This window comes from Trichosurus vulpecula, chromosome 6, assembly GCF_011100635.1.
Source record: "Trichosurus vulpecula isolate mTriVul1 chromosome 6, mTriVul1.pri, whole genome shotgun sequence".
In the NCBI taxonomy this organism is placed as follows: Eukaryota; Metazoa; Chordata; class Mammalia; order Diprotodontia; family Phalangeridae; genus Trichosurus; species Trichosurus vulpecula.
Genome location: NC_050578.1, coordinates 72,084,919 through 72,097,551, shown reverse-complemented (window position 1 = coordinate 72,097,551; position 12,633 = coordinate 72,084,919). Strand labels below are relative to the sequence as shown.

Here is a 12,633-nt window from a genome sequence, read left to right as displayed (position 1 = left end):
AACCCTGTTTTCTCTCTAGGTTTTCATAGCACACTCTCCTGACTCTCTTCCAAACTAGCAGACTTCTCCTCTTCTTCCTTCTTTGCTGGTTCCTTATCCAGATCATGCCCTCTGACCATAGGTGTTCCTTAGGCTTCTGACCTAGGCCCTCTTCTCTTCTCCTGCTATACTACCTCATTGGTGATCTCATCATCTCCCATCAATTTAATTATTATCACTATGCTGATGATGCTCAGATCTTCCTATCCTGCCGAACCTCTCCATTGACCTCTAATCTCTCATTTCCATCTGTTTTTCAGACAGATCAAACTGGATGTTTAGTACATATCCTAAACTCAACATGCTGAACATAGTACTCATCTTCTTTCTATCTAAACCCTCCACCTCTCTTATTTTCCCTATTACAGAAGAAAGCAAACCATCTACCTGGTCCCTCAGGCTTGCAGACCAGGTACATCCTCAACTCCTCAATGTCTCTTAGCTCTCATAGGAAATCTCTTGATTTCGCCTTTGCAGCATTTCTCAGATATGCCCCCTTCTCTCCTGTGACAGTCTGGTACAGACCCTTATCACCTCAAACCTGCACTAGTATGGCAGCCTGCTGGTTGGTGGGTCTGCCTGCCTCAAGTCTCTCCCCACTCAGCTCCATCCTTCAGCCACTAAACTGATTGTCCTAAAGCCTAGATTCAAGCGTGTCATACACCACCACAATCCCTATCTAATAAACTCCGGGGGCTACTGATCAGCTCCAGGATCAAATACAGAATACTTTGTTTGGCATTCAAAGACCTTCATAACCTAGCTCTCTCCTACCTTTCCAATCTTAAACCATATTCCTCACCTCATACTCTTCAATATAGTGATAGTGACCTCCTGGCTTTTTCGAGAAAAAGATACTCCATCTCTTGGATTCAGGCATTTTCTCTGGCTGTCCCCCATGCCTGGAATATTCTCCCTCTTATCTCTGACTACTGATTTCCCTGACTCCCTGTAAGTCTCTGCTAAGATCTTATCTTCTACAGTAAGGCCTTCTTAACCCTTCTTAATTCTCATGCCTTGCTTCTTACTTTTTCCTCTTTATGGTGTATATAGCTTGTTTATACATATGTGTTTATTTGTTGTCTTCCCCATTAGATTGTGAGCTTTTTGAGCCAAGGGACTATATTTGCCTTTTTTGTTTGTTTGTATCCTCAACACTTAGCACAGTGCCTGGAACATAGGACGTACTTATCTCCCAAATGATTATATAATGCATAATAAATGTTTTTGTTTATAAATGTATAATAAATGCAAGGTAGCTAAGGATGGCATTAATATTTGAGGGTATGGGAAGGAATAGGCTTGATGAAGAATGTTCTTGAGCAGCATTTTGAAGAAACAAGGGACTCTACAAGATGGAATTGAGAACAGAGGATGGCCATTGCAAAAGAAAGGAGATAAGCATGTAGTAGGATATATAAAGAACAGAGAAAAGGCCAGTTGTGACTGGCCCCCCAAAATGCAGGAAAAGCTTAGGGAAATATATAATGAGGCTGGAAAGGTCCAAGTGGTTAAGGGCTTTAAAAATCAGATAGAATAATTCATATTTGTTCCTAGAGGCAATAGGGAGTCACTGGAGTTTATTGATTAAATAGAGGAGTGTCATGCTCATGCTTGGGTTAAGTAAAATCATCTTGGTAGTTAGTTGTGTTGAGGATAAATCTGATGGGAAGAAGCAAAGTAGTGATACCAATTAGGAGGCCAAGACATTAGTGGTATAGGCAAGAGGTGAGAATGCAAACAAATGAGATGAGTATATGAATGGAGAAAAGGAGTTGAATGTGAGAGGGGTCATGGAATTAGAAACAAGGTTTGGCACCTGAGTAGATATTTGGGTTGAAGGAAGGAAAGTAAGAAGTAGAGAATAATGTGAAGATTATGAACCTGAGAGACTGGAAGAAATGTGTTCCAGAAGAAATAGGGAAACTTAGAAGAGGAGTGGGCTTGAGGACGAAGATAACCAGTTCTGATTTGGACACACTGAGTTTGAGATTTCTCCAAGTCACCCAGTTTGAAATGTCCAGTAGGCAGGTAGAGATGAGGCACCTGCCTTCATGGCCTTGAAGTCTCTGGGGGAATACAATACGGACCTAAGTATATATGTATAAAATAGATAAAAATAAATACAAGGTTAATAGGAGTGGAGGCTCCATATGGAAAGTGTTACTTGAGCAGGGCTTTGCAAGAAATGAAGGTTGGGAAAACAAGTCCCAGACAAACTGTTTGGGCGGATTAATTTCTTTTGAGTGATGTGACTAGGAGTCAAGTTGTTAGGCATCTGTCAGCCAGTCAGTAAATACTAATTAAGCACCTACTGTGTGCCAGACACCATGCCAAGCAGTAGGGATAGGAAAAGTGGCAAAAGAGAGATGCAAAGAGGAAATTGATAGGCCTTGGGAACAGCTTGGATATAGATGGTGAGACAGAGGAAGGCACCCAGGAACACTCGTAGGTTGCCAGCAAGAGGGACAATAGGAGGATGCTGTTACTTTCTACAGTAATAGGAAAGGTAGGAAGGAGCAAGGGTTTAGGGAGAATGATACGGAGTTCTGTTTTGGACATGTTGGGTTTAAGTTGTCTACTGGACATCTAGGGTGAGATACTGAAAAGCAGTTGAGTTGAGAAGTGAGAGCAGGGAAGGTATGTGTAGACAGCTCTTCCTAGGAGTTTGTGAAATGGTGGCAAGACAGTAAATCTCTTCAAGATTGGAAAGACTTGGGCATGTTTGTAAGCAGCAGAGAAGGAACCAAGGGATAGGAAGAAATGGAAGTTTAGAGAGAGGTAGGGAAGAATTCTGGGGACAATCTGCTGCAGAAGAGGAGGGGGATTAAAAGGGTCACTTTTTCATCAGGGACTGGAATAAAGTTAGAATTAGGAATGGTATCAAAGGTTTGGAATAGTATCAGTGTCAAGTAGAAGAGAGATTCATTTAGGGAAGAGTCAAAGAATTAGCTTGCTGAGTTGAGGGCCCAGTTGAAATTGGATAAATAACGTAAATTTGTATTGGACCCAGTCAGTTCAGTTATGTGATATCCTCCAGCTCCCTCCATCAGCATAAGAATAGGAGGAAAGGAGAGCAATTCAGGGATTAATCCAGGTTGGGGTTTGGCCAAGCATGGGTGTTGCTAAGACGTATAGAGGAGGGATTCAGCATAGAAGGGTGAATTGGCTACTATAGACATGAGGTTTGGAAAGGAGGAAAGTGAAGTCTGAGCCCGAGTGACAGCCAGAGAGAATGCTAAGAAATGTAAGGATTATAGAGCCTAATGAGCACAGATCAGACAAAGAAGGAGAGGAGTTCATGAGTGTGATAAATATATGTGTGTGTGCATGCTCCTTTGTGTGTGTGTACATGCGGGTGTGCACACGTACGCTTCCTTCTCTGGTGACTCATACTCCACTTCTACTACAGAACTCTAGAATTTGGCTCACTGCCTGTCGTTAAAAGTATGGCTCCCCTATTCCAGATAGGGTCCTAGAGTCTCTGAAAGCATATGAGCTTCCACTTGAATTTCACCCACACTAGGGAACCCATTCCCCCTCATCCCCAAAGCAGTTCTTCTACTTTTGGCCAGTTCCCATTACTGAGAACTTGTTCCTCAGATCAAACTGAAGCCTCTTTTTAAATAAGTTATTTTTGGGGTACCTTTGTTTTTTTATGACATATTCACTTCTTATCCCAAATCTATCCCTAGAATTGGATATTTCTTTGTAACAAAGAAAAACAGTTAAGCACAAACAGTCTGTGACCTTATCGCCTAAGAGATACACTGTTCCCTCTGCACATCTCCTCCCTTTCTGCCAAGAGGGGTAAGGTATGATCAGTTATCATGTTTGCCTTGAACTTCAGCCCCTTATCTTCTTTGATCCTCTTGCCTTTTCAGCTTCTTTTGATGGGTTGTCTTCTCTTTGAGGGCAGGGAGTGAATGTCCTTTCTGCTTGTGTCACTATTCCCTGAGCCTAATTAGCACAGGGCCTGGAATGTAGAAAGAACTTAATAAATCTTTGTTGACTTGGCTCGCCTCTTCCCTATTAGTCATATTTTTTTTAACAGTTTCTCAGAGTTTGACTTCCTCTTAGTGCTCTTTTCCTTCATATTTTTGTAGCTTTTATATATGTATTGTTCTGTTTCTTATTCCATTTTGTATCTGTTTATAGAAGCATTCCTATATTTCTCTGAATTTCTCATAGTAATTGTTTCTTAATGTGCAATGATGTGCATATTCACATATCACAACTTATTCAGCCATTACCTAGTAGATGGGCAGACTCTTTATTTCTAGTTCTTTGATACCAAAAAGGGGCTTCTGTGAGTATTTTGGTAAATATTACACATTTCTGTCTTTGGGTTCCTTGGTATGTATTCTTAGCAGGAGAATCCTGAGTCTAAGATATGAACAGTTTGGCCTCTGGTTGTGTAAGTCCAAATTGCTTTCCATAATGGTTGGACTGGTTTACAGATTTGCTAACAGTCTCTCAGCGTGCTAACTTCTACAGCCCCTTAAATGTGAACTCTCTATTTTTGTCATCTTTACCAATTTTCTGAGTGCGAGGTGAACTCTCAGAGGTGTTTTCATTTGCATTTCTCTTAAACATTTTTTCATAGGATTGTTGGAAGTTTGTATTCTTTTGACAACTGTTCATATCCTTTGATCTTTTATTGTGTCTTGGAAAATGTTTCTTAGTCATCTGAGTCTTAATTTCTTAACCCCTGTTTATTAAATATCTAGGGTATCAGACTTTTCATGAAGTATATTTGCACACTTTTTTTTTCCACCTGCCAGTGTTTTTTCCCTCTGACTCAAGTTTGTTCATGTGAAAGCTTTTTAATTTTCTGTAATTGAAATAGTATATTTTTTCTTTTGCCATCATCTTTATTCTTTGATTAAGAATTTCTCGCTTAGATTTATGAAGATATAAAAGATAGCACCTTCTGTTTTCATTTATTTGTTTGTTTGAGCTGTGTGCCCTTTCACATTTATGGCAACTATCTTTTGGAGATTGTTGTGTCAAATGGAGTAAGATGCTGGTCTAAATCTAATTTCTCACAGACTGCTTCCCAATTTTTCCATTAATTCTTGTGAAATCGGTACTTCTCCCCCCTTTATTTTGTATTTTTATCCTTATCACACATCCAATTTGTCTTAATACTTTTGGTTCTTGCTTATCTAGTCTGTCCTCAAACTACTTTTCTGTTGCTTAGCCTCTATCAGAGAGTTTTGGTGATCATTCCTTCATAGTATAGTTTGGGGTGTGATAATGCTGTATTCCCTGATTTCCTGCTTTTCATTAATTCTCTTCAGATCTAGAGCTTTTGTTGCTCTTAATGAGTTTTGTTGTTTTTTGTAAAGCATCCCACTGGTAACTTGATTGGAATACTACAGAACTGATAGATTAATTGTGCCAATGTTTTTAACTTCAGCTTTACCCTTTTGTCATTGCTGTAGATAACATTTCTAGGCCTGTGTTGTCAATTCACGGTATAGGGAAGACATCTTTGTTTTTTATCCCTCTAAGCTAGGAGAGCTTCCATCGTTTCTCCTTTACAAGTGGAGCTCTTGGCATTAGATTTCTTTTTGTGATCATGGTAAAGAAGGACACGTTCCATGCATACATTCTAAAGGGTTTTTTTTTTCCATAAATAAATGCTATATTTTATAAAGGCTTTTTCTGTATCTATTGAAACAGTTAATTTGGTTTTATTGTTTACATGATTATATACTTTACCTCCTAATGTTGAACCATCCATGAATCCAGATATAAATCCAACTTGATAATAGTGAATTATTTTCTGGATATATTGCTATAATATCCTTGCTAGGATTTTGTTTAAAACTTTTGCATCAATATACATAGAATTTATCTATAACTCTTTTTCTTCTTTGATTTTCCTTGGATTTTGTATTAGGCCATATTAGTCTTTTTTTCTTTTTTAAAGAGCTTTTGGTAAAGTGCATCCTTTCTTAATGAGGATTATTTAGTAGCATAGATGTTAATTGGTCAATAAAAATTTACTTAAGCTCACTTGTGAATTGATCTGGGCCAAGGTTTTTTTCTTTGACAGAGGTGTTACACCACTTTGGTTGCAGAATGATCCATTTTTTGCCACAGTAATTTATCAAAAGTGATCATCTGGTAAATTATAGAAGGCTTATGATCTGTGTCACATCAGAAAAATCATAGGTGTTTTGTTATGGTCTCCTCTTTCACTGTGCTAATGAATGTATTGACACAAAGTGAACCTTGGAAGGGCAGATTTGAACATGGTTAGAGTAAGAGCTACAGTTGTCCACATCTTTCCCACCGGTTTTGTTAAATTAAACTCCAAGGTAATCTCCGTAGCTATAGTGCCACCTGCCAGGGACATCATGGAAGGTGAAAGGAATTTACTTGCCCAGACCCTATTATCTAGAGAGCCTGCAGTTGTTACTGAGAGATAAGCTAAGTGAATCAATAAGTCAGATTTGACCTGAGCAGCATTTACTATTATTGTTGGATATGAATGGGCGTCTGACCCACAAGTAACAGAAATAATCCTGAGTTTTTAGCCGCTCCTGCAGATTTTATTGGGTAGATTGCTTTCTCTGATGATCTGTGCCACAGGCTGCTGCAATTCAGAAAAACAGCAGATGACAGGAGGAATTTACTGTAGAAACAACAGATAGCCATGATTGAGAAAGCAATCTGGTAGATACAAGGTCCAAGCCCACCTTTAGTTGGGTTTGAGTGAATAAATTCCTGTCATCTCCCATTAAGCCTTTGAAACTACCACATCCATACCCTCCCATCCACTGCCCTCTGGCCATATAGATTACTCTGGAATTTCCCTTGGGGGGAGTTAGAGGAGGTATTTTATCCTAGAGCCCTCCCCCTGTACATACCTAAAGCTCAAAACTTTTCTTAGTGAAAAATGAAGTTACCAAGTGACAGACTAAAAAATATATTTCTTGATCTCTACACTAAGGATGGAAATTTTTATTTAGCTCCACTTACTGTATTTATTTTGAAGATAACTAATTCTGCTTTTGAGGTGCATTTTTTCTTTTTTTGAAGGTAAAGATTCCAAATCTGAAAGTGGCATCCCATCCCCTGTGTCATTAGTACCAGAAGAAAAAGTGTCATTTGGTCTCTATGCTGTCTCTGTGTCTTCACTCACAGTGGCGAGAATAAGGAAAGTTTACAACAAGTTAGATAGTAAAGCCATTGCTAAGCAGGTAAGTGGGAATTATTTTGTGATAAACTGTGTTTGCCAAATATTGAAAAAGGCCATATATTTGCTTAAAGACCTTCTGGAATTTTAGTTTGGGGCAGTAATCGAGTGATTACTGCTCCCCTTATGATAGTTTCCATTGGCTAAAACTCCCCAAAATCGTTTAACTTAGAAAACTGAATTCTGGCCAATATTTATAAATCACATTGGCTTTTTAAAAAACTGAATTTAAAAATAAAATCACTCACACACATGCATTGCTTGTTTTTTGTTTGTTTGTTTTTGATGAGACCTTTGATTTCTTCAGGAGCTCTCCTTGGCCAGTACAGATCAGCCCCTTCCCCGAAGCTCATGGTCTGAGACAGTTAGGGCTCTAGGAGAGTGTGTGGTTGCATGCGATCCAGCCAGGAAGACAAGAACTGTGTCACCCCTGGGCAAGTCAATTAACTGCCCTAAAACTGTAAATAAGAGAGGAACCAAACAGTATTGGAAGAGGGAGTTTTTTCACCCAGGAGGTGCCTCTGCCAGTGAAATCACAGGTTCTGTTACTCTCCCTCTGTAGAAAAAACCCACACACTTGCCCAGTGTATGTTTGTGTGTGTGTATTATCAGGGTCACACAACTCACATACAACAAAGGGAGAGCAGGAACTCATTCTTTTGACTTTGAGTTTGTGTCTCTTGCCCCTGTCATGGTACCTCACACTTTTTTTGTTATTATCATTTTTAAAAAAAGATTTCTATTTGTTACCTTTTTTCCTATGGTTTTTATGGCAACTGCAGAGTTAATATAATCAATCACAAAGGCCTCATATGTATTCCTACAAAGTCCACCCTCTGATATAAGCATATTTTATCCTAAAATATTTTAAAAACATTCATTGACTTTCATAATTCATTGAATTAAGGAAAATTATATTAACTATTGATTGTGAAGTGGAGGCAGCAGATGGTGATGTTCTGGGATGTCCTCAGTCGAACTCCCATATTTAGGTTTGAAGTAAACCCCTTCAGACTTTCCTGATACTACATTGAGAATATTTGTCCTCATTTTCATCTTTGTGGTTTTATTTCCCCTATAACTTTAGCATGTCTCCAGAATTACATCTGTTTTCCATATAATTAGTTAAATAAACAATCCTTATATTTTTATGAAAGACTCCTTACTTGTTTTCCTGTTGGAAGGCAAAACAATTTGTTTTTCCAATTAAGTCTAGTCTTTAGAGCAAACGAATCCCTGTATTTCCCCGTTGATGGTTTTTATCCCATTCTTTTTCTGTTCCACAGTTAGCCATTTCCTCCCATGAGAATGCCACCCCTGTGAAGTTGTTACATAACTCAGCCGGGCATCTGAACGGGCCGGCACGCACTGTTGGTGCTGCACTCATTGGCTACTTAGGTGAGACAGAGTTCTTCTGTGAACCTTTGTATGTGGATGGCAATCTAAGTAGAGTGATGAGAAATAATTCCTTTCTGTCCTCCTGCTGTCTCATGGTGGTGTCATTCATAATGGCAGTTATTTTACCTTATCCTTTCAATTGGTATGTTTTCTGTTGATAATCAAAATGTCATTTGTTCAGGAGTTTATCCTGTTCTTTTGAAATGAAATTGCATTCCTTGCCTTCTGTCTTTTGGTTCAACAGATTTGTAGATTTGTTAGTAATAAATAAATAAAGATATATCTACTAATTTGAGGCTGTGCAATATATGATACCTTCTGGGGTCAGGTAAACATCCAAATTTAGTATTGCTATCTGTAATTGCTTCACGGAACCAGGTATAAAGGGAAAACTTGAAACATCAGGACTTAGTTTTAGGGCTCAGTGGTATTTTATAATACCAAAATGGCCTTAATGTTAAATGGCCTTGTAACTGAGCTGCTATTATCTGATCTTACAAGAGGAGAAACTTTCCCAACCTTTTTTTTAAAACCATACTTTTTTTTCCCTTTCTGTCCATGTTAGAGAACTTAATAAGCAAAATCCATTCTTGATGTTTCAAGGTAAATTTAAAGCTGTAGAGACAGAATGTTGAATTCTGAAGTTTTTTTCATGCTGTTTAGCTTATCAGCATGTGTGATTTGAGCCAGCCTTTACTAATGTTGAGCATCAGATAATGGTAACCAGAGTCTATTATGTTTTTCAGTCCGTATAATTTTAGTAATTAGTGGCATGTTATTTGTTGTTGTTTTGTAATAGTGCATTGATACCATTTTTTTCTTTATTCTAACAACATTTTTTCTCTTATTTTTATTCTTGATCTTTAATAAGTGTCAGGGCCTGCCAGTGTGGAGGCCCCCTCCACTAATAGAGATCAACAACTCACCTGTCACATAGACTCTTAGAGATTTGCCTGGGGCACTGACACTTTAAGTCACTTATCCAGTGCTATGCTGATAAACACTTACTGGCTCTCTGAAAAAAAAAAAGTACACAGGACACACTCTTAAGGTTAATAATCTGCATTATTAACATTTTTCTCTATCATTTTCTTAAGCCTTGACAATCAACAGAACAGGAAATCAAGTCCTGATTTGTAGTGTCTACTGATTTCAGAGGCTTACACTGAAAATTCAATAACTTTCTCAAAAGCTGGTTCAGGTTGCCTCCAAATTTGACATTCTATTGATGATGCCAGATTACCTCACTTCTTTTAATTTAATTTAAAAAAATTAATTGAGCATATATCCTGTCCCCAGAAATTATGTTCTTCACAAGGAATCACTACCTTTTCAGAGCCTATGGTAGCAGGATAATCAAAAATCTCATCTAAAGGTGAAAAATTATAATAATATCTTTTTTTAAACTATGTTTCTTTGGAACAAACTCGTGATTTCATCTTGTAGAGAGCTCTGCTTGATAAAACTCCTTTTACTAAAAACTCCTTTTTCATATTTGGCAACTGTTCTGTAGTTTATAGTTGTAGATTATTTCTTAGGGGACAAGCGGGTAAACGATTTGCCCAAATATAACCTGAATGTCTTAAAGGCAGGCCTTGAGCCTAGGTCTTCCTGACTCTGAGACTGGCTTTCTATCTGCATTATCTATGCTAAATTGACTCACATCTCTCTTAAAATTAGAGAATTACATTTAAAAAGAAATTTCTTATGTACCACCTCCCTACTAGAGTTTTATCTATAAGACATCTATATCTATAAGACAAAATCATCAAAAATAATCAAATATAATAAAAAATGAGTTTACGCTGTTCAATCCATTCTATATAAATTAATTCATAATATCTATAAATGAATGAAAAAGCATTTATTAATCACTTGCTGTGTGCAGATTACCTTGATTTTATTAGAATAATCATTTTGGGGAAGGGAAGAGATATGGAATTTACATCCAAGTGCCATCAAAATGGATTGCATTATTTTTATACTTGCCATTTAAAAAAAAATTGGAGATTTGGCCCTAATGATTTCCCACTGTCTTTTATTCAGGAGTAAGGACATTTGTACCTAAGCCTGTTGCCACGACTTTGCAGTACATCGGTGGAGCTGCTGCCATTTTGGGGTTAGTGGCTATGGCATCAGATGTGGAAGGGTTGTATGCTGCTGTGAAGGCCCTGGTTTGTGTAGTAAAGAGCAACCCACTAGCCAGCAAAGAAATGGAAAGAATCAAGGGCTATCAGGTATGTGAATATGAGGTTTTTAGCTTTATTTTTCCTCCTTCAAAAATTCTTTTTGTTTTCTTGATGACTAGTAGAGGAGAAACGTAATTCAAATTCACTCAAGAATCTTATAATTCATTCACTACATATACTTAAAAGAGCATGAAATGAGAATGAAATTAGTGCCTTATTTAACTCATGGATTTTTTTTTTCCTTCTGGACTCTTCAAACTTTTCCTGGTCAGACAAATTATTTCATTATTGGTTTTACATACTTTGAAATTCTCATTGAACCATAAGTAACTGAACAGAAGGAATGACATAGCTCTGTATTTCAGGGAGCCTGGGTTTGGTGAAATGATGAGGCAGAGTCCCACTTCCTGGAGCATAGTAATCCAGACCAGGGTTGAGGCCTAGGACCATGGCTTAGCAAGTGACATGTTGCCATGTAAACCTGCCATCATTGTATATTCTGTTCTCGCTATGTTGGCATGCGCTGACTTTTCACCTTTAGAGATCCAGAAATAGTTTTTCACCATTTTAAAATTTGTAACCACTCCCTATCTTCATCCCACCTCCATTACTATAAATCTTAGCAGGGCTATGATTGTATACACATATGATTAGAAAAAGACTAAATTTTCCATAGATCAGCAAGCAAGAGAAACAGGTACTTGGAGGAGGTTTAAATTTCTTTTTGTTATGAATTGTACAATATATTTTAAACCTCTAGTTGACAATTTCTTAGAAATAGATTAAAAAGTAGTTCTGAGAAGCACTTATTTAATTATATAAGTTTGTATTCTTTGAAAATTTTTTGTAATCTTAACAAAAGCATGCAATTTGAGAAGGTTCTATATACAAAGAATAGATAAATCTCTTTAGTCTTATTCAGTTCATTTTCAGTAATCAGATATATCATGTTCTCCAATGTGCACTTTTTAATATTCAGGAAGTTTTTATCAACTGGCATTTCGCATTTTTTATTTTAGTTGTTGGCAATGCTGCTGAAAAAGAAACGGTCACTTCTTAATAGCCACATTCTCCATCTGACTTTCTCTTTGGTGGGAACTGTTGATAGTGGACACGAGACATCCATCATTCCAAACTCAACTGCCTTCCAGGATTTGCTTTGTGATTTTGAAGTATGTATAGGAATAATGATGCATAATTTTATCGTCAGCAAATAAATTTCACTAATTATGTTGATAAAATAAAGGGAAATAAAATTCGATAAACTTAAAGAGTTCATCAGTCATTTTAGTCAGTGACTACTATATGTAGACCTTTGTCCTAGGTGCTTGGGAAGATCCAAAGTATAGATAAAATATAATCTCTGCCTTAATGGAAGTTCTGGTCTATAAGCTCACAAATTTGCCTGCAATCACCACTGTTAACTTTATATTACAGGTCTGGCTTCATGCACCATATGAGTTACATCTTTCCTTATTTGAACACTTCATTGAACTACTCACAGAGTCCAGGTATTAGTTATTATCTATGTTTTAAGCTAAAAATTTTCAGTAGGTAAAGGAATTTTTTTTAGTTCAGAAATGAAGCCAATACTGTTCATTAAAACTGCTTTCTCTTTCAGTGAAGCCTCAAAGAATGCTAAATTAATGAGAGAATTTCAGTTAATCCCAAAGCTGCTACTTACTCTTCGAGATACGTCTTTGTCCCAACCCACGATTGTTGCTATTAGTAATGTGCTGAGCTACTTACTCCAAGGCTTCCCCAGCAGCAATGACTTACTCAGGTAACATAAACTCT

The 12,633-nt window shown here is 37.4% G+C and overlaps 1 protein-coding gene across 2 annotated transcripts in view; it reads left to right on the top strand.

The window, feature by feature from the left end:
• Positions 1–12,633, top strand: part of WDFY3 (WD repeat and FYVE domain containing 3) — a 316,638-nt gene that overhangs the window by 187,541 nt on the left and 116,464 nt on the right. For both annotated transcript variants that reach the window (XM_036763543.1, XM_036763542.1), the window contains 6 exons: positions 7,093–7,253; positions 8,536–8,647; positions 10,694–10,884; positions 11,856–12,008; positions 12,274–12,347; positions 12,458–12,619. In XM_036763543.1, the coding sequence (XP_036619438.1) occupies positions 7,093–7,253; positions 8,536–8,647; positions 10,694–10,884; positions 11,856–12,008; positions 12,274–12,347; positions 12,458–12,619 (853 nt within the window). The remainder of the gene's footprint in view (positions 1–7,092; positions 7,254–8,535; positions 8,648–10,693; positions 10,885–11,855; positions 12,009–12,273; positions 12,348–12,457; positions 12,620–12,633) is intronic.